General features: G+C 54.1%; 1 protein-coding gene across 4 annotated transcripts; it reads left to right on the plus strand.

The window, feature by feature from the left end:
- Positions 1–1,576: 1,576 nt before the first annotated feature.
- RCC2 (regulator of chromosome condensation 2) lies at positions 1,577–27,438 on the plus strand. Of its 4 annotated transcripts, none has more exons than XM_022551846.3 (13): positions 1,586–1,814; positions 2,767–3,052; positions 8,665–8,758; positions 11,758–11,901; positions 14,449–14,580; positions 14,949–15,037; positions 16,376–16,490; positions 18,575–18,741; positions 20,599–20,779; positions 21,075–21,180; positions 22,035–22,107; positions 24,125–24,202; positions 24,980–27,438. In XM_022551846.3, exons 1-13 carry the CDS (start codon positions 1,753–1,755, stop codon positions 25,082–25,084), a joined length of 1,632 nt encoding a protein of 543 aa, XP_022407554.1. In that variant the 5' UTR covers positions 1,586–1,752; the 3' UTR covers positions 25,085–27,438. The 4 variants fall into 4 exon arrangements, with proteins under 4 accessions (XP_089756307.1, XP_022407554.1, XP_022407555.1 ...); XM_022551847.3 differs by having other exon boundaries at positions 1,586–1,739; XM_030763901.2 differs by having other exon boundaries at positions 1,613–1,635.
- The last annotated feature ends 247 nt before the right edge of the window (positions 27,439–27,685 follow it).

A 27,685-nucleotide genomic window follows, 5' to 3' on the forward strand; every position in this document is an offset into this window, starting at 1 on the left:
TTCCTTGTGCAGAATGCTTAAGGAAAAAGGAAGCCGGTAAAAATCTTTGGTAGGAGACCAAGTGATATTGAGATCATAATGTAGAAGGGGAGACCAGGCCTGCGTCTTCAGCTCGAGCCATATTGTTCTCTCTCAACCCCACGGGACACTTCTCCCAGGAGGCATGTCAAGACCCCTGGACTTTTGTGTGTACAGCTCCCTCCATCCGCCCTGGAAGTCTTCTCACCCCTGTTCATCTGTTGAGTCTTACCCACCCAGTCAGTCACTCAGCTCAGATGATTCTTCTACAGGGATGCCTTCCCCGACCCCAGAATAGGATGAATTCCCTTGCCGTAATGGCCCTACATAAGCATCACTTTGTCATGCTTATGTAGGGGAGAAAAAAAGCTTTCCTTGACTCGGTCCCTGGCTGGGTTTGAAAATTATGCTGACGGAGACAGATTAACAGGAGAAAAGCCTACAATTTTATTTTAACCTAAGTTTTACATGACACAGGAGACTTCATAAGGAAATGAAGACCCAAAGAAACAGATCTGTGTATCTTTCTGCTAGTTTTGCTGAAGCCTGGACAGTCTGGAGAGCTTGGAGAGGTTAAGGAGCTTGAGGCTAAATGTAGTAGACTGGGGGCAATTTAACAAGCCTTGTTTATCAGGATTCTTCTTGGTTTCCCTTTGTTTTCAGAGATAAGGATGTCCCTGTCCTCCTGGAACAGGGAGGGCACCTCTCACCTGAGGGTTTTATGACTGTTTTGGGGGAAGAAGGTCAGAATGACCTTCCTGCTTCTGCTGTTTTCTCAAAACTTCTTCAGTTTATTCAATACGCCAAGGTGGCATAATTTGGGGTAGCGTGTCTTGAACCCCATCACTTACACTTGCAATTACTTGTTGAATTATCTGTCTTACCGTCAGACTGTGCATTCCACTAGGGCACAAATCTTGTTCTCCAGCTTTGTTTCCTCAGTATCTAGCACTGTGTGTCTTGCATGTACTGGGGCCTCAGTAAATATTTGTAAAAAAATGAAAAATTTCCATTAGAACTAGCCTCCAGTGCCTCCTTGGCTTCCAAATTAATTCGCTAATACAGCAAACCTTTATGTATGTAACTCTACCGTGTAACAGCACCTTGCTACATACTGGGGCACATCCATAGGCAAATAAAATAACAGCTTCTCTCTGCACAGGAGAAAATTATTCAAATTGTATTCATCTTTCATTCCACTCAATTAGGACACGTCCCTTGTTGGCGGATTCGTGAGCGAAGTAACTATTTTCCAGCGAGTGTCCTCAGGTGACCTGTCTAGACATGCCCAGGAAAAACAATCTAACACTCTCCTAACCCCCAAAGTAATCTCTGACGCGCTGGACGTGCTGCGCCGCCTGCGAAACGCGCAGGACCGGGGAGTGAAGACTGGCGGCGTGGCGCCCAGCTCAGGCTTCGGTGGGCCGGGCTGCCCCGCGGGCGAGGGCGGGGGCCGGGCCGCCGCCGGGTCCGCCGGCCGGCAGGGGGCGCGGGCGCCCCGGGACCCGCGCCGCCTGCCCCGCCGCGCGTTCGCTTGCCGCCCGGCAGCACATGTGTTTCTGTTTTGTGTTGTAGCATTTGTTCTGGAAGCTTGTATTTACATTTTAAGTGTATCTGGTGAGTGGGCTGGAGACCTCGTCTGGGCTGGGGAAAAAAAAGCCCTTCGGTTCTTTTAGTCTCTCCTCTTCCTTTTTTCTCCGGTTTCTCATCACTCCACGCAGGTAGGGGCTGAAAATGAAATCGACAATGATCAGTTTGCGGGGTCTGGGAAAGTTTTTTTTTAAAGAGGAGAAAAGGTAAAAAAAAAAAAGGAAAAAAAACCTGGGGGAGGTTGGGGGAATTGAATGAATAAAAAGGGGAAGGAAGGCGGATCCACGTGGTTTAATCGGAGACAGACAGAGATCCCATTGTTCAAAATCAATTTTAAGAAAAAAAAAAAAAAGACAGGGCGAAGGGGCAGGGACGCTGGGGGAAAGTAGCGGCGGAGCCGGGCACTTTGCAGCCGGGATCGGAAGGATCGGCTGAGCCGCACGCTCGGGGAGGGGCCGGGAAGAGTGTCGGTCACCATTAAAGTTTTTATTTTTCGTGTCTGTGCGAGCAGGTGTTTGGGGCCGGGGGCCGGCTCTATTTGCGCCACCACCCTCCCACCCTTCTGTGGGGGGCAGCCAACCCTAAGGGATTCGGCTAGAGCCCGAGGTCGGAACCCCCAAGCTGGAGCGGAATTGGGGACTCAGGCGGGGGGTGGAGAGAACTGCATTTGAGTGGGCTTGGGGAGGGGGGTGCGGAGACAAAAGCAGCAGGTGGGGCCGCCGCGGAGGGGGTAGCTCCTTCACCAAGGTGCCAAAAGGGGGTCTTTGAAGTGTCCCAAAGCCTTCTCTAATTAGAACCTCGGGGATCAGAGACTTCCTTTTTCTTTCCCTTTACTTTTTGGGGACCTGGCTGCAATTATGATGCGATGTAGGCAAACCTAACTTGAGGATGGGCCCGGGGGGGGTCTCCATTTTTTTCTTTCCCTGAGCGGATTGCAGTCGGGGACCTGGGCTCCCGTGCGGGATTCCCCGGAGGAGGCGCGCCGGGGCCCAGGAGAGGCGCGATTTCCTCCCGGCTCGCCCCCTCTCCGCCCACCCCGCGGCCGCCACTTTGGGGAGGGCAGGGGAGGAAGTGGAGGCCGGTGGCTCGGCTGGCTCCCCTCCCCCCGCGCAGTTTATAACCCGTCCATTGTGCGCCGCTGCCCCGTGTCTCCTCCAGCGCGACCATGCCCAGGAAGAAGGCGGCGGCGGCCTGGGAGGAGCCGAGCTCGGGCAACGGCACGGCCCGTGCCGGGCCCAGGAAGCGCGGTGGCCCGGCCGGCAGGAAGCGCGAGCGGCCCGAGCGCTGCAGCAGCAGCAGCGGCGGCGGCAGCAGCGGCGACGAGGACGGCCTGGAGCTCGACGGGGCCCCCGGAGGGGGCAAGCGCGCGGCGCGGCCGGCGGCAGCCAAGGCGGGCGGCGCGGCCGTGGTCATCACCGAGCCTGAGCACACCAAGGAGCGCGTCGTGAGTGCGGGGCCGGGGCAGGGGGCCGGGGGGCAAGGGCCGCGGCACGTCACCGCGCGCGTCCTCACCGGGGGCGGCGGGGCCGGCGCAGGCCTTGGGCTGAATCATCGCCGCCGCCACCGCATAACAAAAGGGCGCGGGGCAGGCGCGGGCCGGGGCCTATCCGACCCCGCCGCCGCCGCCCACCCGCGCGGCCGTTGGCCGTTGGGGCGCGCGCCCCGGGCCCCCCGCCGGGGGAGGGGCACCCGGAGCCCGCGCCCGCCCGCGCGAGGGGGTCATGGCCCCGCCCCCGGCGCCGCTCGAGCCGACTCCCTCCGCCTCCCCTCCCCCTCCCGCCCCGGGAAGGGAGACTTTTCCAAGTTGTCTCCGGCCGGAGGAGGGGAGGCGCGCACCGGGCCCGGGGCGCGGCGCAGCGTGTCCTCGGTCGCCCCTGGCCCCCTCTGGCCGCCGGTCGGCCCCGGCACCGCGGGGGAGGGGGCCGCCAGCGCGCTGCGGGAGCGGCGGTTCACGCCGGGGCTTTGAGGTTCCCGCCGCCTCGGCTCCGGCGCTCCGGGGGGGCGGGGCTTGGCGGCAGCCGCGCATGCCCCGTGCGGTCCTGCGCCGTCTCGCGCCGCCGGGGAGGCGGGGGTGGCGGGCGCCGGGGCAGGGTGCGAGGGCGCATGCTCCAGAGAGCCCTCCCCCTGGAGGTCGGGAAGGGCCCCCACACCTCCAGAGGTGTTTGGGCTTTGTTCGTCACTTGTGGTCTGAGGGAACGGGCGCTTGGTGTGGGCTCGGTGCAGCCTCCCCCCCCACACCCCCGTGGTCTGAGTGGGCTTCAATTTGTTCATTAGAGTTCGGCCTTCAAATCTTAATTAAGATCGTGACCAATTCATATGCCTGCAAAACCCTGCGGAGCAAGAGATGTTACGTGGGTTCAGTGATGCTCAAACCCCACGGGTTTAGTGTGGGACATGTGTTTAGGGTCAAAGCTTTCACCAGATGCTCAGATAACTCCAAAAGAGTAAGAACTTGCGCTTAGGGTCTAGAGTCTCACGATCTGGAGGGATCCTTTTCTCAGTCCATACCAGCGTGATTTCCCCCGGGGGAGTTCAGACAGTATTTAAATGGTTAAAAATAATTGCACTTCTAGGTCCACTTTATAGGGGAGAAAACTGGGGCACAGAGTCTAAGGGACTAGCCCAAGATGACATGGAGCTAGATTTCCATTGGGCTCAGGGTTTTTTTCTGATGTCATCCTTAACGCCTCTGCAAATTGTTCATGTGGAGATGGCTTTGTAACTGCCATCTCAGTGGAAAGGGTCAACGTGTTAGATGGTGGAGGAGGGTGATGTTAAGGAGAGCCTGTATCACTGAAACGTGTCACCTGGGGTTGGGGACCAGGCCAGGGCCAGGGTCATGGCCATGGCCACAGTATTGAGAAAAGGGAGCGCAGGGACTGTTTTCCTTTAACAAATGTGATCTTCTGTGCGGGACTCCAGACATTTTCCCTCCAATCCTGGTGTTAAGAGGGAACTGAAAAGAAAGGTCAGCTGGGCTCTGCCTCTGCTGCATTGTCTCTCGAGTGTTTCCAGTCAACCTTTTAGAGTAATGAGTTTTGTTATCAGGAAGTAAAAGATTCTTACCGTGATGCTGAGATTCACCCAAGGAGGTAGTCACGGAGAGAGAGCATGTGCAGTGGACTGGCCAGCACACCATCAGGAGACTGAGGGTCCAACGAATGATGCTCTTCTGTGCTTCATGGAAAGTGCACACCTCAAGTTTTAAGTCACTTTCACTTTTAGCATCCGTTGGTCCAGGGTCAAGGCCAGGCCCAGGCTGTCCCATTGCGTTCCCAATGCCTTGCCCTAGGAGGGCATTGCCCCGAGTCCTGGGTGAATCCCTGGTGCCGGGTTCCTAGACTCCAGGGGAAGTGCCTGGGAAGCAGTCCTGAGAATCCTGTCTGCTGCTACAGGCCAGCGGCCGTCCCCAGCTCTTTTCAGAAAGAGACTTTTTACTGAGAGTTTCGCAAGCCTCGCTGCCGTTCAGGGCTGTTGGAAGGAGGTTTGTATGAGAGCAGCTGCCAGGAGCTGTCTGAAGCCGTGTTGCCTTCAGTTACCTCAAAGCGGCAGATGTTGGGCTTGTGAAAGATGAACCCCAAGTACTTGTATGGTTGAGGGACAGAGTTGCCTTGAGGAAAACCTGTGTATTTTTATAAAACATTCTTAGGATTTCAGTCTCGGAAAATGCTCTCTCCGAGGACCTCAGGTTTCCATGTAGTTGTATCAGATGAGCATTTTACGACCCTCTAGGTTTGATGCAGCCCGAATTCCCTGTGAACTTCATAACCCTGTCGGTAAAGCGAGCAGCCTTGGCTGACTCCTAGAAGACAGGTGAGTGTCACAAGCTGTCCAGGTCTTTGTAGTTCTTCTAGTTTTGGGTTGCTCAGGTTTTGTGGGCCCTGAGACAACTCTGTTCCGTCTGAAAGGACCAAATAAATACAATTGAAAACTGAGCTTGAAGCCTGTCTTAGTCGATATTGATAGCCCACTAGGGAATAGTCGTTGCGGCCCTTTCTCTTGAGTGGTCTTCCCTCCGCCGAGAGCGACAGCCTTCTAAATGGATGCATGTTAAAGATTGACTCTCAGCCTCGTAAATATGCTCCTGGCACTTGGGCAGTAATTCAAAAATCGCTTTGGACCAGAAACCCCATTTTGTTGATTGAAGAAGCTCGGAGCGTGTGTCCCGGCCAGCGAAATTCACCCATCCTGTTGGGAGACTGTTCTCCCAGCTTTTCTGCCACATGATATTTAGACATGGGCAGTATATCTGCTGATTTCATCCAGAAAACAATCTCTTGACCCATCGGTGAAGCCCAGGTTACACCTGGGAGGGTCCTGTAACCTCTGGTGCTTGCAGCCCTGGCAGCTGTCCCTGGGGTTCTTCTGGATGGAGCCCCCAGCATCCGGGGTCTTTCCCACCTGTGGGCGGGTTCAGCTCTGTGACAAAGAGGGACATGGGCTGTGATTTTTTTTTTTTAAATTTTATTTATTTATTCATTTTTGGCCGCGTTGGGTCTTCGTTGCTGCATGTGGGCTTTCTCTGGTTGTGTCGAGCTGGGGCTACTCTTCGTTGTGGTGCGCGGGCTTCTCATTGCGGCAGCTTCTCTTGTTGCAGAGCACGGGCTCTAGGCGTGTGGGCTTCAGTAGTTGTGGCTCGCGGGCTCAGTAGTTGTGGCTCGCGGGCTCAGTAGTTGTGGCTCGTGGGCTCAGTAGTTGTGGCACGCGGGCTCTAGAACACAGACTCAGTAGTTGTGGTGCACGGGCTTAGTTGCTCCACGGCACGTGGGATCTTCCCGGACCAGGGCTCGAACCCGTATCCCCTGCACTGGCAGGTGGATTCTTAACCACTGCACCACCAGGGAAAGCCCATGGCTGTGATTTTTAAGTGGGTGTTAGGAGTTCTGGTCCTTACTTGAATTTTTTATTTCATATAAGGTGGAGGGAAGAATTGAATTATAAGCAGCCTACAGCAAAGAATTATATAGATGATAACATCTAACGTGTGAGGAAATGAGGCCCATGACAAAAACACAGTTAAGGTACGACTTACCACCCTCCTTGGACCACTGTCACTGGAGGAAACAGTTGACCAGTGTTGATCAACGTTTCCCACAAACACCTTGTGTCAGAAGGCTTGGGGTTTTGTATAAATGCTCAGCTGGCTCGATGGGCCAGTACATATAAGCCCTTGTCCACTTGAGCAGGTGCTGGCATCTCCAGGTCACAGAGGAGACCCTGCTCGTGCCCAGGGTGATGGCAGCTAGTTCTGGCAGAGCTGCAGGTCCCGCAGCAGCCAGCAGCACTGCTGACCTGTTGCTGTGCTGAGCGCCCCTTGGTGTGGAGTGGTTTAGCCGTATCTGCCCACCTAGGGGCCGGTGGGGGCAGCCTGGCCTGAGGTCACGGCTCTTCCGGAATCCTCTCCCCACCGTCTGGCCTGGTAGCTCATCCCACGGTGCTTTGGTCCATTCTGAGTCTCTGCTGCCCCTCCACGCAGACCCGAGGAATAGTGGAGAGCAAGTCAGTATTGTGGGCAGAGACCCAGGGCTGCTCCTTCCACTGGGAACTTGACAATCCCCTGATGTTATTTGTCTCCTGCAGTAGACCTGTAGAATGTTCCAGCCAGGCCCGCCAGTTAAACAAAGAAGGGGAGATAACCAGGGGAAACTCGGCTTCCATTCAAGTAATTGGAGTCTGGGTGCTGTGGGGTTGGACTACCCCGATTAAGGTCATTCTCTGAATAATTGAAGTGTGGCGAAGTCATCCTCCAGTCCTGGCTGCTTTGTCGGCCCTTTGCATTGCTGACCATGGCTGCGCCCTGTAGATGGACTGTCTGCCTCCAGCCCTGAACTCGTGGCTGAGCGGGCGAGCATGACCAGACCGGCGGGTGGTGGGCGGGTTGTGCCCGTGACATCGGGTTTGGGTTGCCCAGAGTTCGCTAAGAAACGGAATGCCCCCCATAAGGATGTGTTCCTCTTACACATGCATGTACTGGGCTGCCAGCACGTACCGCCCGGGCAGTCACTGTGTAGGGCTTAGAATGACTGGATTTGCAGCTGTGTGGCCTTTTTTTCCTCAAAGCCTTCCAAGAATGCTTCTGTAAACCGAAGGAAAACTCCTCCTTTGCTTTTAACGTCCTGGGATGCTGATGGTGTAAAGGATGAAAGCAGAACGGGAAGTTACTGCTTCCCTTGCCTGTGTGGAACTAAGTGGAGCCTTCAGAAGTGGATCTTTGACTAACAGTCGACTTTAAAGAGTGTACTGGGCATCTCAGAATCGAAGGGAAGGGCTGAGCACAGAACGAGTGCCACCCGGACTCAGACAGTGGCCTTTTTAAGTGGCACATGCTCCCCCTGTGACAGTGAGAGCGTGTGGCCCTAGTGATGGAGGATGGGGACTGAGGTATGCTGGCGGGGCCACTGGCCATCGGTCCCCTGGCTCTCGGCCAGCAGTGAGGACGAGCCCATCGGAGGCTGCCCCATCTGATCCGCCAGCCCCACGTGGGTCTTCCTCCCTCCAGTGGAGGAATGAACACGGGGCTCTGCTGTTTTCCCCCGCGGAAGGCTGCTGGCAGCGAGGGCAGTGCACAGGGAGGATAGGAAAATCAACCGAAGGGATCGCTGTGCAGAGATGTCCCGGGCCCCCAAAGCCTTCAGGGCCATGTGTGGTATGCTGTGCTTGCAGCGGGAAGATGCAGCCTTGGCCCTGAGGACAGCGGTTTTAACACTCACTCCCTGTGTGACACAGCAGGCCTATTGCAAATACCTGTACAAGGCAGTCTGCAGAGCGGAGGGGAGGAATTGCATTTGGCTTCTTTTGTAGGCTTTTGCTAAAGATGTTTTAAAGAGAAATCAAAGGATAAAAAAGACCCTGGGCTTAACCGATGAGCTGCCGGGGCAGGTTCGGGATTCCACGTATGGAAGGGGCTGACGAGGTGTCCCTCTCTCCGCTGTGTGAACCGCTGAGGGACAGCGTTAACAATGAATTATTTTGTTTCCTGCTGTCGTTGGACAGATGTGGGAAGCTAGAAGCAGCGTTACAAGCTAATTCTTTCTCCCTCTCTCTTTGTCTCTGTAGAAACTTGAAGGGTCTAAGTGCAAAGGGCAGCTTTTGATTTTTGGGGCAACCAACTGGGACTTGATTGGTCGAAAAGAAGTGCCTAAGCAACAAGGTATGAGAAACAATTTCTAAAGAATAGAAGACGCTGCTATTGATTGAGTGCTTCCTGTGTGCTAGGTGTCCAGTGTGATTCTGGTGACTGTCCGCAGGTAGGTATTCTCTTTACAGAAGTGCTCAGAGAGGCCAAGCGACTTGCCCAGGGCCACACAGCCACTCTAGTGATGGGGCTGGATTTGAACCCGGGTCTTGGGCAAGTCTCTCACTTGGGTACAACTCTGCTTTTGAAAATTCCATTGAGATTAAACAGAAAAATATAAGTAGTAGCCTCAAATAAACCTCGACACTTTTTTTCCCATCTTCTCACGTCACTTATTTTCATTAAAATGAAGAGGCTGGTGCTGTGGAATGTCAGAATGTCCTCGATATTTGTCACGTGTCAGATGGCGAACTTGCTAGACATTTCAAAAGAGTCCACGTTTCCTTGCAAACTGCCAGGTTGTTGCGGGAACTGGTTTGACAGAGCAAGTAGCAGTCTGGAGTGGAGGAAGCAGGGGAGTCCTAAGAAGTATCTTAGCCCCCAGATGTTTTTAGAAAATTGGTGTCTTAGGAGAATACTGGCCCATCCAAGAGAAGTAAGGCTGGTACTTTGCCATATTTTATGGCTTCTTGATTTCATTTGGAAAGATTCCCAAAGTACTTTCCAGCATTGCCTGGTGAACAAATATTTGCACACTGACACTCCCTGGGGCCTCAGGATGGGCAGTGGAGATGACCTTAATCCATGAAAACAGCGGGCGGGGTTTCAGCGGCACTCAGGGTCCAGATGAGTTAGAAATGGGTTTGAGCCATTTTCTTCCTGTTGGGAAAAGTGCCCAGCCTTCAGGACCAAGCTCTCAGCCTGAGCTGCCTGATGGCTGGTGTCACCTGGAACCTCTCCTGGGACGTGATAACATCAGTCTCCCTGCCAGCCCTGGCGCAGGTGTCGCATTGTTTCTCCAAGCTGTTCTTTAAATGAGTGGCCCACTTGCAATTAGAGACACGCAGGCCCCAAGCGGGAAGTAGATTCCAGAGGGGAACCCATGGCAGAGCGGGGCCGCCTCTAGTTGAAGGAATTTTGCCCCACTTGGGCTCATTTTAAGAGTGCCTTTTTGTCTTCTCCGAGGCCCACTTTTGCTTCCCAGATGTTTCTCCCTCTGAATGAAGTTTTATGTAATTAAACAAAAATTTTAAAGTCTTGCAGTGTCTTTCGGCTCTCTGTGAACTAGCCAGTAGACGTAATGGGAAGGGAGGGAGAATTTGTTTTCCCACGGGTGCCAAACATGAAGGGAAGAAGGATTTCCCCTCCCGCCCTCACTTTTCCCAGTCCGTCCCATTCTCGAAGCTGCCTTCCTTCCGAGAGCCCATCGGCTCTTGGGTACGCGTCACTGGATCTCATAAAGTCAGCAGCCTCCTTCGTTTTCAAGATAACACAGTGATTTTGTGCTCCACCTCTGACCAGGACCAGGCCCTGGGCATTAACGACCTCCAGCCAGGCCGAGCGGCCCGGGACTGCTGCTCTGCATTTCGTATGACTAGGATCCCTCTGAAGAAGGTTCCTTGGGAGGCCCCGAGAATCCCTGCCTCTCATGAGCTGATGACATCTTGGGCACTGACATTCGTGGAGCTCATGCAGGGAAGATGCTTTGGCAGATCAGACCATCTACTCAGCTGTGAGGGGGTCCGCTTAGCCACTCTGCGTCAGCCTTGGTGTCCGTGGCGTCTCCTGGCACTGCGTGTTGTCCACAGGCATGGCACACGGCAGTCATGCCACCATGATGAGCAGACGTTAGCATAGGTGTGAAGGCTGTCGTTTCTGGTTTGCTCTTTCCCAGGAAATTGCTGGGTCTTCTTTCACCTTTCAGTGGTAGAGGAGCGTCTTCGGGTGGAGAAGCTCAGGGGTGCCCTGAATCATGGTAGGGAACTTCCCTCTCTTGCCTGACCCGCCCCAGGTAGTTAAATGAGAGGCCGCACCCGGCACCCTCTGCTGGTGGGGTGCGGGCAGGGTGGGGACGGACGGGAACAGTTCTACAGACTTTCTCTCGTAGAGCCAGGTACTTGATGGAGAAATTGACCTCTCAATCCGTTCCTGCATCCATGTCAGTCTGACACAGTTGATTTCGGCAGCAGCTAGCATTTCATAATAGTCACCACGGACCTAAAAATGGGCTCGTTTTTCTGTCCTTGAGAGCCCCAAGTTGAGGAAATTAAGCCCCAGATCGGCCACGCCCTGTCCACTAACAAGGTGAAGTGGGGGGTGTGATGGAGGCGGCTGTCTCTCCCCGCCCCCCATGCCCGTGAACGCTTCCCAGTGCCCTGCCCCAGGCACGGGGAGGCCCTGGCCCTCGGGGTGGGAGGCACGGGAACTCAGTAGGATAAGTGCTGTGACAGGATTCACAGGGCGCTGGGGTCCAGAAAGCAACGAGTTGAAAGGGGGATGCGGGCAAGGAAGGCTTCCCAGAGCAGCGGGTGTTTGACCTGAGGGATGAAGAACAGAGGCAGGGGGCAGGAAAGGGCCTTGCGGGGGAGCAAATACACGGGCGGAGCTAGGGGTCATGACTCGGCCAGCATGATGGGACTCCTGAGAAAGATGGGGTGCAGGCTCGGGCTTGGCCCCCAAGGGAGCCTCGTGGCTGCAGGCCCCCAGCCCCTCCCCACCCCCAGGTAGAGGGCTGGGAGGGAGCTGTCGGGAGGGTGAGGGAGACTGGGGGTCTTCTACCTGCTCTTCGGGGTCGGCCCCCAGCCCGGCGGGGCTGCAGGGTGGAGGCGGTGGCACCTGCTTTTCGGCCACTGGCTCTTGGGCAGGTGGGTTCGGGCCAGAGACGGAGGCGGAGCGGTGTCAGTGCAGATGGCCACTGACGGGTCCACACCGCTGGTGCGCTGCCCCGGGAACCCCCGAGGGTGGGCTTTACGTGGGGAGTGGGGGGCGGCCCTCTGGCTGGTGACACTGGGGCAGCTCTCAGCACCCACCGGGGCTCTGCGGCCGTTTGACGTGTGTTCCCTTTGCCTTCGCAGCCGCCTACCGCAACCTCGGTCAGAACTTATGGGGGCCCCACAGGTACGGGTGCCTTTCGGGGGTCCGGGTACGGACGGTGGTGTCGGGGTCATGCGCCGCCCACAGCCTCCTCATTACCACGGAAGGGAAGCTGTGGAGCTGGGGTAAGTACCACGGGGACGCGGCGAGACCCGTGGCGTGGCCCGCGGGTGGGCTCCCGTCCCCCATCCCCTGGAGGGGAGACCCTCGTCCGCCCTCCGGAGCTGTGCTGCTTGCTGTGCGTTTCCTCTCTTCCTGATGCCCGGCTAGTCTGTGCCCCGTGAAAACATCACTTCCTCCCCTCTTCTGCCAGGTTTTGGTCTGTACGTAACCCCCGATTTCTCTGAATCCTCTTTAGGCAGCCTTTTCCCGAACGTTCTGACTGACTCTGGATCTGATATCGAGGTGTGCCTAGTATTGAATTCCTATTTTAGGTGTGCTGTCCACCCAGCACACAGCACGGTGTGACGTAGACCTCTGTTCTTGCCACTTTAAATGCCACCAGCTTTGACATCTGCCACGTGGTGACACCAGCCCGAGTCTCTGTTCCTCTGTTTCCTGTTCCATCGCCCCAGAGAGTTGAGTTTGCTCTTTCCAAGGTGATCTGCTTGCCCTGCCGCTGGACTCCCTCGCCTGGGTGCTGGGGGGCGCTGTCCTTGTCTTCTAGCCGCCCTTCCCTTTCAGGGTCCCCTGCAGAGTGCTTCCACGCCGCCTGCCCTGTTTCCTCGTCCAGAGCCTTCACACAGGTCCCGGCTGGGGCTCAGTTTCCCCCACGCCCTCTGCTGCCTCCTGGGCTCTTCTTCCCGCAGGCGGTGTTGGCGTTTGTCCTCACCCTTTGTTTCTGGCCCTTTGGCTAGCTTTGGGTCCATAAGACTGCATTTTTATTTTGGGATGTTTGAACCTTTTTTTTTTTTTTGCAATTTCATGAGTGGCTGTACCAAAGTCCAAATACATTAACATCTGTTGTCTTCCCTGCACTCTGCTAATTTTGTAATTCTGTTGAAAAAAAGCTAACAAGTGTGTCTGGCCCAAATTTAAACTTCATAGTTTCTTGGTGACACGCTGACATCGCCACGATTTTCGTTTGCTGCCAGTTGGCGCAGGGTTGTGTCCCTCCCCCAAAACCCCCTTCTGCCCATTGCGCCAACCCTGAACGCAGCCTCCTACGTCGGGGTTCCCAACTTCAGGTGTCCTCTTTCTGATCTCTACTGAATGTCACTTTCGTGTTGCTTCTAAAAACGTCCCCTCTGCCGACCCCCTGGGCAGGGAATGATTCTAAAAGCTGTGCGTCTGACCTGCCCCAGAACAAAGATGTGTCCCATGAGCAGACTCGCTGCCGTAGGGGGGATGAGCCAGTGGGAGTGTCATGAGTCCACAGTGAGTCCCTGGAAGGCTCAGGGCCCAGTCCAGCGCCCGAGAGCCTCAGTGCTGCGGCCCAGAATTCACGGGGTCTGCACCCGTTTGACCACCTGGGCCTCTCGAGCCGAAAAACCGCGTCCGGTGCTCGTTCGTGCCTTTCACAGTGAACTTGGGCAGTTTCCATTAGAAGCTGGTGTCCGCCTGTCCTGCTGGAGCGCCATAATCAAAGCCTGAGGACGGTTTTCCTGTAGTAACGGTGGCTGGTCACCCCTTCTCGAGCCCTGTCCAGGACAGTTGAGGCTCATCTTTGTGGCTCTGCTCCCCCTCTTTTATGACTGCAAGGTCAAAGTTCATTGTTGGGGAAGGATGTGGAAACCTCCCCCGCTTTCCGAATTGCCTGGCTTTCTGGCCCCATAAAATCTCCCGGAATGTTTGGTAACAAGTGTGGTTCTTCTCTTAGAGGTACCTGGGAGAGGCCCACCGAGGTGCTGAGTTTGGAACCCTTGTAGCCTGTGTTGAAAACTAAGTACGGTTTAGGGGGGCCAGCCTTCCGGCCCCCCAGCTCTCCACACCTGCTTTGAGCTGCAGGGCTGTGTCGGGGCAGGACTGTGGTGCAGAGGGCCTGGCAGGTCTCGGCCTCCGGCACCCCCCCGATTCCACGCCAGCACAGCCCCGGAGGTGGAGGTCAGCCCGTGGCCAGGGAGGGCCTGTGTTCAGAGCAGGCCTGGCCTTTGGCCGTCGCTGGGGTTCACGTGGCTAAGCGTCCTGCAAAGGCTGGTCCGTGGGAGGTGGGCTTAGAGAGGAGAGAAATACAAGGTCCACGGTAGACGCCTGGGGCGCTGAGGGAATCAGACTCCTGTGAGGCAGGTGTTACCGTCTTAAAATACCTCGGAGTGAAGCGAATGAAGGAATTGGCGTCTGGCAGGTGTGGTGAGAAGTGAGAGCTGTGAGCTTCCCTGAGCTCGTCCGCTCGTGTGTACCATTCAGGTTGAACCTGGTTTTCTTGCATTTCCCTCGGGGGCAGAGAGCTGGTGAAAGTGCTCCGATCTGTCCCAGCCACTGCCCCAGAAAAGAGGGTCAGAGCAGGTGAGGTGGTGGCTGGTAGCTGCACGCCGAGGCGACTCTGGGGACAGCCCTGCGTATCTCATCTAGTCACCCGACCCCACCGGCAACCTTGAAAGGCTGGCATTGCCTGCGGAGCCGGGCTTGTGGGTTTGGAGGGCGCCTTCTGGGAGACCCAGCCTCGCCCGGCAGCTGCTCCAGCCGCCCTCTCTCCTCCTCCCCGCTTTATCTATCCTGCTCCTGACCCGCAGGGCGAAATGAGAAGGGCCAGCTGGGCCATGGCGACACCAAGAGAGTTGAAGCCCCCAGACTCATCGAGGGGCTCAGCCACGAGGTGATCGTGTCTGCGGCGTGTGGGCGGAACCACACCTTGGCCTTGACGGGTAAGGAAGGGCCGCTTCCCTCAAAATGGGGTCAGAGGCCAAATGGTCCACCTGGGGTTGGGGGTGGGGCTGCCCCCGTGACCCATGGTCACGATCAAAAAGATGCCCAGGGAGCCTGCTGGGCAGCTGCTTGAGGCATCGGGAGCCTCGCCCACGGGCATCAGTGGCTGGGGCAGCGGGAGGGTCTCTGCTGGGGAGTGGGTCTGCTCTGAGGTATCCGCCCCACCCCGTTTTGGAGAATTGTCTCTCTTGCATTCTTCCTGGCAAAGGAGCTGTTTTTATTATCTTAGAGCCTTTGATTCCAAGCCTAGTTCTGAATACTCAGCATTACTTTCCCTTTGGTGATGAATGTTGTTCTTTCGTTCCAGAAACGGGTTCCGTGTTTGCGTTTGGGGAGAACAAGATGGGGCAGCTGGGCCTCGGCAACCAGACGGACGCCGTGCCCAGTCCCGCACAGGTGCCCGCCCTCCTCTGCCTTCAGGGCCTTTGTTTCTCGTTGCTTTGGGGTTGGATTTTCTGGGGTGAGATCAGACATTCCTCTCCATTGTTTGAGTTACTGGGTCCCTTGTAAAAGGAGGATCTCGATGCTCTGAGTGAGTCAGGTTTGGTAGATGTTCACAGGTGAAGAACATCTCTAGAAACAGTTTTTCCTTCCGACTGAAATAATTTGTTCCAGAGGCCTGTTTGCAGCCTGTTCTATTCCAAAGTGAGAATTGTTACATGGATGTGATTGGTCTTTATCTGAGAATACTCTGAGTTTTGACTTTGTAACAAGTCACCGGCCAGGTACTTAGAACACAAATAGGAGGTCGGTCGTCTCTTATTCCTGAGAAGCTTTGGAGTCATTTGGAGGAGTGGGATTTATACCTAAAAAGTGAACTACTGACATAAGGCAGCAGGATGCTACAGTGAGTGTCTGACGAGGGAAGGGACTTGGGTTTCTTGGTCTTAAAAAGAGACCTTGACCTTGACCAAACGTACCTATAGTTTGGAGGATTTTCGAGGTGTTGCTGTTTTGTTAGCTATTTGCTCTGCAGTGGAATGTGACGGTTCCCAGAGTGAGCCGGGGCCGGGACAGAGCCCGGGACTCAACATCCCCTCCCCAGTCTCATCGCCTTTCCCCGCGATTTCCCGGGATGTTGGTATTTCATGCCCTCCAGTTCCTCCAGTCTGGCTTTCCCAGACCGATTAGTTTGCAATAGCGAGTCTTCTAAGCACTTTCTCAGATTTGTTTCCAAATCCCATGCCAAATTACTCAAGGCCTTTGCTGTCTTCCAAGTTCCTAATTTCGAACCATTATATTTCTTCTTCACACCTTCAATTAAGGCTAATTAGCAAGCGGCTCTTAACAGTAGTAAAAGAGAGTGTAAAACAGTTCATTTTACTGGTTGGCAATAACGCTTATAAAAGCTTTTCTTTTTAAAGTTGCGTGACATCAAAACTAGTGACTAGAGTGGGATTTGGGAACTACACGTGATTAGTTTTGTTTTCTGACACCTTCGTGCCCACGCCAGTCAGTTGAATTCGGCCTTCACTGGGCACCAGGACGTGGGAGGCACAGCGTTGTGCATTTTGAGGGTTACAAAGACCCGGGGACATGATTTGCTTGTCTGAACTGACTCTATACTGGGAGGTGTTTCTTTACATGCATCCTAAGCCTTGTTGTCAGCGTTGTTGGGTCCATTAGAAGTCCTTTGTAGCCTAGTAATTGTTTCACACCGACCTGTGGGGAGGTAGAGACTTTATCAATCTTTAAAAAAAAAAAGTCTAAAAGTCTGCTGTCTTTTCTTTTCAGATAATGTACAACGGGCAGCCAATTACCAAAATGGCCTGTGGGGCTGAATTCAGTATGATAATGGACTGCAAAGGAAACCTCTATTCCTTTGGGTGCCCTGAATATGGTCAGCTGGGTATGCAAAGTACATTTTTTAAAAGCTCTGTAATCTAACTATGTTTAGAACCAGAAGTCAGTGTGGGGCTTGCACACACATGGTAGAAATGTGGGTAATTGATCGCAGATAATAGCCTTGATCCATTAAGTGGACGTCCTGTTTAGTGGACCAGCATGTTGTAGTTCATGGGATTGTGGAGTCTGACAGTGACTTGCCTTAATGAAAGTCAGGGCTTGAGTCTGACAAAGGATTTTTTTTCTGATTTGGGAATTCATTTTTGTATAAAAGGATATCAAAGCTTTTTTTTTAAATCAAACCACCTTCATTCATTTTCATATTTAAAGATTTGCCTTCATTGAAAGTGAGGAAATTATACAAGAATAAGGTTGTTTTGAAAACCTCGGCCTGAGCCATTATTTCAGGTATACACATGAAGAGCCCAATATCATGAAAAAGCGGGATTGTCTTCCGGATTTTCATCCCTAAACAGAAGGGATGAAATTTACTTATTATTCATTGAGTAGAAAAGTAAAACTCAGCAGGTAGTTCTCATCAGTTCTCAGCGAGTGGAAAATGACTCTCCATCCTGACTTTACAAGGTCTCCATTTTCTTTTCCCATCTGACACCGAGTGTTTTTTTTTTTCCCTTTCTGGCGTCTTCCCACCTTCCAGCTCCTTCCAAGTGGGAGGTGAGGAGTGGGCGCCCTCTGCTGGCTCCTGAGTTTCACGCTGCTCCGGCTCCTCTGCAGCCCCTGGATCTGGGTTGCCTGGGTCTCCACGTCATTAAAAGCAGGCAGATGGAAGATAGTATAAATAGAACGAGGAGCATCTCGCTGGCCTTTAGACTTTAGGGAACAGTGACTTTGTGAAACTAAATATACCTAAGTCAGAAGTGAATAAGAGAGAACAGCCCCATGCACATTCAGCTTTGGTTGCCAGGGAGTTGCCAGAGACTGTTGGAGAGACCGTCTCCGTGCAAGTTTCTGGTCTACTTCCGGAAACGTGCGCAGCCCCCCTGCTGTCTGTGGCTGCCCCAGATCTGCAGACAGGCAGCCTGTCGCAGCAGGTAGGTTTTCCTTCAGGGAAATGAAATGCCCCTGGCAATGATGATGACAGCTAACATTTAGTGAGCAGTTGCCATGAACCAGTCCCCATTGCAGCACTTTATACTGAATCTCATTTGCTTGGTTTACACTTGTTTAAAGGTATTTTGAGAAGTTGGCTTGATTTATGTCTACAGAGTCAGTTAATCTTCCCAGTTTATTTTAAAACCGGTTTTCAGTGTGATTGTCCAAACCCAGAGAGATCCCTTTTCAGAACTAGAACTTGACCTCGGAAGGTGCATCCCCAGCGTGCACTCACCCCCGTGCTCTCTCCCACGACGTGTCAGGCAAGGCAGAGGCGAGAACGTACGTTTAACTCTGCTTCAACGACCACGATGATGTATTAGGTTACTGTTAATTCATAAAAAAGCAAGCCTGGGGGGCTTCCCTGGTGGCACAGTGGTTGAGAGTCCGCCTGCCGATGCAGGGGACACGGGTTCGTGCCCCGGTCCGGGAAGATCCCACATGCCGCGGAGCGGCACTAGGCCCGTGAGCCATGGCCGCTGAGCCTGCGCGTCCGGAGCCTGTGCTCCGCAACAGGAGAGGCCACAGCAGTGAGAGGCCCGCGTACCGCAAAAAATAAAATAAAAAGCAAGCCTGGGAAAGTGGCTTGAACTTTTTTGTCCGTTCTCGGCCCATGCAGGGCTCCTTGAGGCCCCCGGGTGGGGCACAGAGAAGACCATTCCTTTGGATCTGGAGCTTCCCACTTTTTTGTCCACAGCCCAGCCCAAACGTAGACTCGCAAAGAATTTTCACAAAAGTCCTCATTACAGATGGTGTCCTTGGGTGTTTCTTACTCTGTTCTATTCATTTTTCAAAAAAGGAAAAAACTGGTTTCAACCCACAGCACCGATTCTATGCCCCACAAGTTGGGTCGCGCCTCAGGTTGGAGGACACTACCTTGGTTGGCAGGAGTCCCCACGAGGACCTGCCCAGCCTGGCTGGGCAGGTGCCCTGTGCTATGGCCGCTGCTGACGGCCGGCCCTGTGGTCGCTGCAGGACACAACTCGGACGGCAAGTTCATTGCCCGGGCGCAGCGGATAGAGTACGACTGCGAGCTGGTGCCCCGGCGAGTGGCGATCTTCATCGAGAAGACGAAAGACGGCCAGATCCTGCCGGTCCCGAACGTGGTGGTACGGGATGTGGCCTGCGGCGCTAACCACACGGTAAGGCTTGAGCGTTTCTGGCCTTTCTTCTGGCTTCCAGGGTGTCACGTCAGTGGAGACCCTTGGCTTTGCAAAGCCAGGAACTGACCCTGGCCCCCTCGACATCCCGCCCTCCTCAAGGGCTTCACACCCTCAGTTGTGCCGGGGCGTCATTCTCCCCTGACAGCTTCTCCGTGGCATCCACAGATGTAGCTGGACGTGCAGACGCTTTGGGTTGGGATCATACAGTAAGAGTTTTTCTGCTTTTGTCTAATAGAACATCATGAATGTTCTTCCAGGTCGATAGACAATATCTCAGACGGGGTGTTGAACAGACTCAGTCATTAAGGGTGTTTCCTTAAAGGTCAATCTAGATAAACAGCAATAAAATTTTGTATGTGCATCTTTTTTTTTTTTCTTGGCCGCTCGGCATGTGGGATCTTAGTTCCCCGACCAGGGGTTGAACCCGTGCCCGCCGCAGTGGAAGTCTTAACCACTGGACTGCCAGCGGAGTCCCTATATGCTCGTCTTTTTATCTTAGTTGCCTTCCTGTGGTTATTTTGCCTGAAAATGCCTGAGAGTCAGACTTGGGTCTCGTCTCGCTTGAAGGAGCAGGGCCGGGGCTGAGAGTTCAGAGGCAGGTCGGTCTCCTGTGTGCAGGCAACTGGCTGAGTGACCTCAGGACTGGGAGCTTTCAGTCCCTTCAGGTCCAACAACTGATTCTCCCTTGTACAGCGTAGTCAGGAGAAATAGATCTTACTTAGGCCCCTGGTGTCAAATCATGTTAATAAGTTGTACATTCACATGATTCAAACATGAGACATCAGGGATGCTGTGAAGAAAAGAAGATGGATTTTTAAAATTTTTTATTTTTTTAATTGAAGTATAGTTGATTTACAGTGTCGTGTTAGTTTCTGGTGTACAGCAAAAGTGATTCAGTTATACATATTCTCTTTCATATTCTTTTCCGTTATGATTTGTTACAGGATATTGAATATAGTTCCCTGTGCTATGTGCTAGGTCCTTGTTGGTTATCTATTTTCTATATAGTAGTATGTATCTGCTAATCTCAAACTCCTAATTTATCCCCTCCCTGCTTCCCCTTTGGTAACCATAAGTTCTCTATGTCTGTGAGTCTGTTTCTGTTTCATAGATAGGTTCATTTGTGTTATATATTAGATTCCACCTATAAGTGATCTCATATGGTATTTGTCTTTCTCTTTCTGACTTACTTCACTTAGTATGATACACTCTGGGTCCATCCATGTTGCTGCAAATGGCATTATTTTGGGGTTTTTTCATGGCTGAGTAGTATTCCATTGTGTATATGTACCACATCTTCTTTATCCATTCGTCTTTCCATGGACATTTAGGTTGTTTCCATGTCTTGCCTATTGTAAATAGTGCTGCAGTGAACATAAGGGTGCGTGTAAGAAGATGGACTTTAAATTGTTGACATGTCACTGTGCACACTGCACCTGTGACCAGGTGGAGGTCACCTGTGTGAACCCGCATGAAGGAGAATCCAGGGTGGGCGGGGCTTTTCCTCTGGGCTCTGTCTGCAGTCTAGTCAGGATTGAAATAGGAAGTGGAGTGCAGTGGCCTGCTCTGGAGACATCACCCTTGTGTTTCTGATGAGGGAAAGGGGAAGACTTGTGGCTTTAATAACAATAATTTGTTAGGGATGGAAAATGGTGTCCCTGGCCGGGAAAATATCCTCGCCATGTGGACCCGCTGTTGGTGCCTCCCCTGTCAGAGGCCGGTGTGGGTCATCTTGGGTGTTTCTGCCCTTTGCCCTCAGCCCTGGCCACAGGCTCTCAGAACAGCAGCCACCCCGCTTGTCCCCTGTCCCAGCGCTGCATTTTCTCTCTCCTGCAGCTGGTCCTGGACTCCCAGAAGCGCGTCTTCTCCTGGGGCTTCGGTGGCTACGGCCGGCTGGGCCACGCCGAGCAGAAGGACGAGATGGTTCCCCGCCTGGTGAAGCTGTTCGACTTCCCTGGACGCGGGGCGTCCCAGATCTATGCTGGCTACACCTGCTCCTTTGCCGTCAGCGAAGTGGGTCAGTGCTTCCCCGTCTGGGCCTCGGGAAGAAGGCATCCAGGGCCAAGTCATGGGTTTCCCTCCCTGGCTGTGTGCTCTGGTGGGGAGTCCCGTGACCTTTGCCCTGTTCAAGACCAGGGACCTTGACTTCATCGACCTCCCGGATTCTTTGGACAGAGCCGCTTGTGGTCACCGGTGCCAAGCGCCGTGCCTGGCGGGTCCCGGTCCTCTTCCCTTTCTCCTCTGATGTTGCTGAGATGAGGATCCAGCTCTTGAGATGATGATGACAATGGAGACGCGTTTGTCTTTCCCAGGTGGTCTGTTTTTCTGGGGGGCCACAAACACGTCCCGGGAGTCCACCATGTACCCGAAGGCCGTGCAGGACCTCTGCGGCTGGAGAATCCGGAGCCTGGCTTGTGGGTACGTGGCTGTGTCTCCCGGTTGGACACAGCCGGGAGGCGCCTTGTCCCTTGAGGGCTCCACTCTTCCATGGGGCATAGGGCGCACCAAATTCTAGAGTCAGGAAGGGGAGGGACTGTGCTTGGGGCAAGAGGGGTTGGGAGGTCTTAGAACAGGTGACTCGCTTTGCTGCTTCTTAGGGTTTCTTTCTTCGAAGGCTTGGTGTGCTCTGTTCGTATTGCAGGTTCAAATCATATTTAGTTAGGAAATTTTAGTTACTGTGACACGGTGGGACCAAGAAAGTATCCTCAAGTCAGTGATTTTCCGTTTATTTTGAGGACACCTGTTGAGCTCTGTAGCACTTCTTGATGAGTTTGATAATGTTCATCACCTGCCGGGTTTTGGGGAGATGACAGTGTAGTTGTTGGGGGTTCGGTGTGGTTTTAATCTGAAACCTCTAGCCCCGCCCAAGTCGTCTGGCAAGTTCCGCCCCCGTTGGAATAGACTCTCACTTCATCCTGATTTGTTCTCTTCTCCTTTTCCCAGTGTGTTTATTCATCTAAAAGTGACCCTCCCACCCCAAGAGCCCTAGAGCCCGAGTGGGGTGGGGCGGGGAGATCTGGGGCCCCGAGGCTCCTGGCTCTAAGGGCTTCTGCAGTTTGGACCTGCGCGGAACAGCATTTGGGCTTCAGAAGCAGCCCATTGGCCCTGTGCTGTGTTGTTTGGAATGGAGTTTTTAGGGGGCCCAGCTTGATTTTAATGCTAGTAGGTCACACCCTGCAGGGAGCCCACGGGAAGTGCCCTGGGCTGCTGGGTGGGTGAGTTGCAGCGCTGGGCTGCCGCCCCCGGCGGTGACAGCCTCTGCCCATTTGCAGGAAGAGCAGCATCATCGTGGCTGCGGACGAGAGCACGATCAGCTGGGGCCCGTCGCCGACCTTTGGGGAGCTGGTAAGCTGGTCCGCCTGGCGGAGGCAGAGCCCTCTCTGGGTTCCCTGAACCACCCCTGAAAACTCACAGGAGGAGAGTGTGTGTGTGCGTGCGTGTGTGTGTGTGTGTGTGTGTGTATTTCCTTGTTGCATGAAGGTCTGCGATATTCCCTAATGTTTAGATCACTTGAGGTTTAATAAGTTTGCTCATCAAATAATTGTGAAAGTTCTTTCTGTCCACATTGTTAAGTTGAAATGGGGAAGTTTCAGATCCCATTTCCCCTCATGTTTTGTAAACCGTTATTGTGGGATGATGTCAGTAGGAAAGAGGATGGTTTCTCTTCCCTCTCCCCGGGAGAGTTTCAATTGACAGGAACAGCTTGTCCTTTTAAACGGGTGGGGTCAGTTGTGACCATGCATTGAATCTTTCTGGTTTTCAGCCTCTTAGGTCTTTGGGGGACATACTTCTCTTATTTTTCCTAAATAAGTTTGTCTGTGTTCCTGCTTTTAATCTCAGTCACTTGAGTGACTAGAACCCACGGCCCTCGGATTCCCCCACACCTTTGGCCTCCTCAACCAAACGTCTGATTCTTAGCTTTCTGGGGCGTGGTGAGTCCTTAACTTTTAACGTCTTCATCAAGAACAGCCGGGCTATGGAGCTCATCCTGACGGTCTACCTGTTCTACCTGCAATTTGATCGTCAGCCTGGCTCTTTTATTTCCTGCTGGGAACTCGGCCTGTTTTCCCTTCCCTCTGCTCTCATGGGTAGGAGCTGATGGGGTGATGGAAGGAAGCGGGTGCTTCTTGACCTCCTGCGCCATCTCCAGGGCTGGTGGCCTGAACATGCCTTTTCCTCGGAGCTGTGTGCCCGCTTTCAGCCTGGTGGCTTCAGAGGGGGCCCCACGTGCCGCACACGCTGGGGGGCCCTTCAGAGGTGGCCCCATATGTAGAAGCTTGAAAGAGACTGAGAACCTGGCCCAGTTTTTTTTTTTTAATTTATTTGTTTATTTTATTTTTGGCTGCGTTGGGTCTTTGTTGCTGCACGCGGGCTTTCTCTTGTTGCGGCGAGCAGGGGCTACTCTTTGTTGTGGTGCAGGGGCTTCTCATTGCGGTGGCTTCTCTTGTTGCAGAGCACAGGCTCTAGGCGTGAGGTCTTCAGTAGTTGTGGCGCGCGAGCTCAGTAGTTGTGGCTCACAGGCTGTAGAGCGCAGGCTCAGTAGTTGTGGCACACGGGCTTAGTTGCTCTGCGGCATGTGGGATCTTCCCGGACCAGGGCTCGAACCTGTGTCTCCTGCCTTGGCAGGCGGATTCTTAACCACTGCGCCATCAGGGAAGCCCCCTTGCCCAGTTTTTATGGGTTGTTCTTAGAGAAGGACAGATGTTCCTAGGGCCCATCAGAAATAGACCCTGAGTATCGATTTGGAGACTAGAGGGGAACGAGGGGGACTTGGGGGGCAGCCTCTCGGGTGAGGAGTTGGCGTGGCACTTGGCCGGTGGCAGCTGAAGCTCATCTGCCATGTGGGCCCCTCTTTGAGCTGAGCTGAGGGACCTGTCCACCTTGAAATCGCCCATCTTCACACCACAGCACGTGACAGAACCCCCACCCCCACCCCAAGCAGTCCTCGACCGTCCCTTCCATCTCCGGTGTCCTGGAGTCATTGCTGATCATGGACACAGGTGGGGACGGGGGCAGCCGGCACTCCTTGTGACCTGGTGGCCCTGAAGGGCCACAGTTGCCATTTCTTCCTGCCCTCGCCATGGTGTCATCTGACCAGTGACTCTCCCTAAAAGGTGCCCTCATCACATAAACCCCTATAGCTTACGTCTTAGCGTCTCGGGCCTGGGGTTAGGAACCGGTCACCTGCTGGCACCTGTGGATTCTTGTTGCTGCCCGGGCCTGGCTTTGGGTATGAGACGGCGGGGCTCGGCCACAGAGGCTTCTGGGCCCGTGGGAGGTCCAGCCACATGGTGAGGTTCCCTCTTTCTGACTGGCGTTAGTGACCCGGGTTCTGTGAGCATCCCTCTGTTTGCCTCACCAGGGCTATGGGGATCACAAGCCCAAGTCTTCCACTGCAGCTCAGGAGGTGAAGACGCTCGACGGCATCTTCACGGAGCAGGTGAGTGAGGAGCCCTGGGCCTGGGGCGGGGGGGGTGGGGTGGGCGGTGGGAGCAGAGAGAAAAGAGCAGAGTTGCATCGTGCCTCTTCCTGCTTCTGCTCTTTGCAGCCCGCTTGAGCCGCATCTGACATCTTGTGTAGCTTTCCTGTGCCCCGTGCTAGAGTTTTCTGCTGGGTGATGGGGAAGGCACAGAGGTGTGCCGGCTAGGCCCCGCGGCTGCTGTCAGCCTGAGGGACACCGGCCAGAGTCCAGCCACAGCAGATTTGCTCCAGGCCGAGTGCATCACTCACGTCAGCTTGGTACCTTCACCCAAGACTCTATGCACCATTAGGCTGTGGGCAGCTGGTGGGGCGAGGTCTCTCACCAGGCTGCCAGCCCTTGTCACCGATACGCACGTGGGGCTTGTGCCCTTGCACAAGGCAGGGCTGTGGTCCAGAGAGGCGCAGGGAACAGGGAGCATGGTCCCGAGTCCCCGCAGCCTCTGCAGGCAGTCGGCGTCCAAACGCTGCTTGCGGGGGGGGGCCTCCTTCCACTTTGTCTCCTGGGGCCGCCCAGAAGGCAGGCTAGCAGGGCATTGGTGGCAGGTCACGTTGACACTGGTGGTCCTCAGCAGAGGGCTTTTCTGAGCTTTTCAGGATGCCTCTGTTTTGACCTCTGTACTGACCCCCGTTGGCGAGCCCAGCTTCCCTGTGTCCCGTCGTCTGCATTGGACTTGTCAGCCCCAAACTCTGCCTAGCCGAAGCACCCTTGCCCACCCAGCGCTGGTTTGTCCCCCAGGTTGCCATGGGTTACTCACACTCCTTGGTGATAGCGAGAGACGAAAGTGAGACGGAGAAGGAGAAGATCAAGAAACTACCAGAGTACAACCCCCGGACCCTCTGATGCTCCCGGAGCCTCTCCAGCTCCACACCTCTCGCGGCAGCTGTCATTTCCACGTGCACTGGGACGGGAAGTCACACGAGGAATTTTCAAAAGCAAAAGTTGACCGAAGGTGCATTTTTGTTAGGACTCCCTGAGGTTCCATTTTTATAAGTGATTCAACGTCAACTACCTTTCCTGTATGCTTTCCAAAGTGTTTTTTTTTTTCCCCTCTTAATGATTAATTAAAATATTTGCTCATAGTTGACTTACCATTCCTACAAAAGAGGCAGAAACTTTGAGCAATGTAGGTTTGTTTTTTGTTTTTCTTTTAAGTTTTCCTTTTTTACCCCCCTCTCCTACATACACTTGTCAAAAACACCCCTTCCCGGTTGTGATTAGCGTTGTGAGCCCAGCGGGTGCTACCTGGGAGAGGAGTCGCCACACGCTCAGAAAACAATGTCCCTTGCGGGAGCCGGCCGCGTCTAGGCGAAGGCCGTCCCTGGTGGTCAGTCTCCATCCAAAATGGTGCCCGTGTGCTCGGAAGCATCTGGGTCACTTCTCTCCTGCTTCTCCTTTCTAGCCCGGCTCAGGCCGTGTGTGTTCTGCTTCTCCCCTTGGCTGCTTCTAAGCCCCCCGCCGCCTTTTGGCCGCGACATTAATAGAATCTGCCGTTTTCCCCCCTGGTGGGGGATCTGTGTTTAGCCATTTATATCTGCTTTAGCTGTAAAAGAAGTCCAAATGAAAATCAGGGGATTGTGGAACCAGTGGGGACTTGCGGGGGTGGGCAGATGTGGGGACAGTGTATGTGGTTCCAGATCCGGCTCGAAGGCTCCTCTGAGCCGGGGCCGCCTCGCCAGCACTCGCTATTAGAGATTGACCAGCCAGCAGTAAAAAGTGCATTCCGGAGTCCTTGCAAAGAAGGATCAGTCCTTTGTGTACCAGCCTTTATCACCTTTGTGCTTCTGTCTTTATTCCGAACCCCTTCCCCCCGCTGGATCCTGCTGGAAGGGGCCCGGTCTGTTTCTGAGGCCCGGGTTCCTGTTCCGCTAACCCAGCTCTCTAGTCACGTTTGCTTGGCTGTGTAACCAAATAGTTGGGATCACGGAAGAAGTCCCCTTCCCTGCGTGTCAGCACAGAGGCTGTGACTGCCACCGTGGCTCCCCACCAAGTGCCCTGTGCCCGAACCCGTCCCTGGCGTCGCGCTGCGTGAGTTATGAGGTGCCTTTCCCGGAACCCTCCTCTCGCTTGGACCCAAGAGAGGCGACAGCTCTGGCTGGGGCTCTTGGTTTCGAGAGGGTCTGGACTGGTTTGGGTGCTTTAAAATAGATTTTTTAGTTCAGTGGTGCTTATGGGGGAAACGGGGATAGAACTTCAGTGTGAGACTTGGGTGATGGGAAAGTTAAATATTGGTCTTTTTTATTATTATTTTTTTGCTTTGCTATTGTTACCACTTTTGTCTCCATGTTAAAATGCCAAAAATGATCTAGTCGTTGTTGCTTCTTTCCCTACTCGTCCCCCCTGCCCTGTCGCTCGGGACGGTGGCTTATGCCTTCGCAGGGCGTGTAACGGTATCTGTCCTGGCCGGTCCCAAGGCCTTGCGGGAGGAGGCCGGCTTGTCTCTTTCTAAGATTTAGTCTGACTTTGTGCTCGTCTCAACTGTCCTGTGTTTATAGTCCAGGGCAGAAGCTCCTGCAACTTCAGAGCTTCTGCTAAACTAACCTGATTTGTCCAAATCACCCCCCAACTACCATTGCTGACTCAAGCTTCCCTGCATAGAACCCCTCGGTTTCCTGACAGACCTCTTTCCTGGAATGGGCTTCGGCGCACGTGCTCCTTGTACCCGTGCAGCCTCCCTTGGGTTGTGCAGTCAACTAGAGGGTCAAGGGAGCAGTAGCCTGGGTCCTGGCCTTTGCAGGAGCTGCCCTTGGCCTAGTGGGGCTTCAATCTTCAAGTGGATTCATCTGAAACCCACCGCCAGCCCGCTCTCGGGCCCCCTGCCAGGGACTGGAGCAGGAAAGGGATGTCCCTTCCACGTGGAGACTGCCCTTTTCTCCCACGGTCACTCCTTTGGGCTTAGAATTTTAAAATGAACTTCCTAAGGGGGAAGATCCTTTAGAACAATGAGTAGGGGGAGACGGTCCTGGGCTCCTAGAGGAAGGGACACAGCAGCGGGGCTGGGGTGCGCTGATCCTTCGGGCTCCAGACGTGTCTTCCAGCTCAGGAAGGTAGACTGGACGGCTTAGCGTGAAGGGGAGAGTCCAAGGAGAGGTTGTGATTTGGTCGAAGGTGCCTGGTTTAGTGCTGTAATTGTCTTTTTTTATATATATATTTCTTGGAGTAAACATTTTAAATAAACGACATCATTGTTTACTCTGTTTTGGCTTCTGCACTCCTTTTTCAGCGGAATGAACGTAAGAACACGGAACGGCTTCTTGCGTGAGCCCTTCCTGCCCCGGCCCGGGCTCCCACTCTGGGCCCCAGGGAAGCGCGGGTCGTTTTAGCTTCTAGGCTTGAGCCCTGCTGGGGTTGGGAGGTGAGTGGAGCTCCCAGCTCTGTTCCTGGAAATGTGTGACCCTCAGGGAGGCTTCAGCACCCCACTGGCCCAACTCAAAACGTGGAGTT

This window comes from Delphinapterus leucas, chromosome 1 (assembly GCF_059928025.1).
Source record: "Delphinapterus leucas isolate spDelLeu-1000000601 "Yukka" chromosome 1, BTC_Dleu_Yukka2, whole genome shotgun sequence".
Classification (NCBI taxonomy): Eukaryota; Metazoa; Chordata; class Mammalia; order Artiodactyla; family Monodontidae; genus Delphinapterus; species Delphinapterus leucas.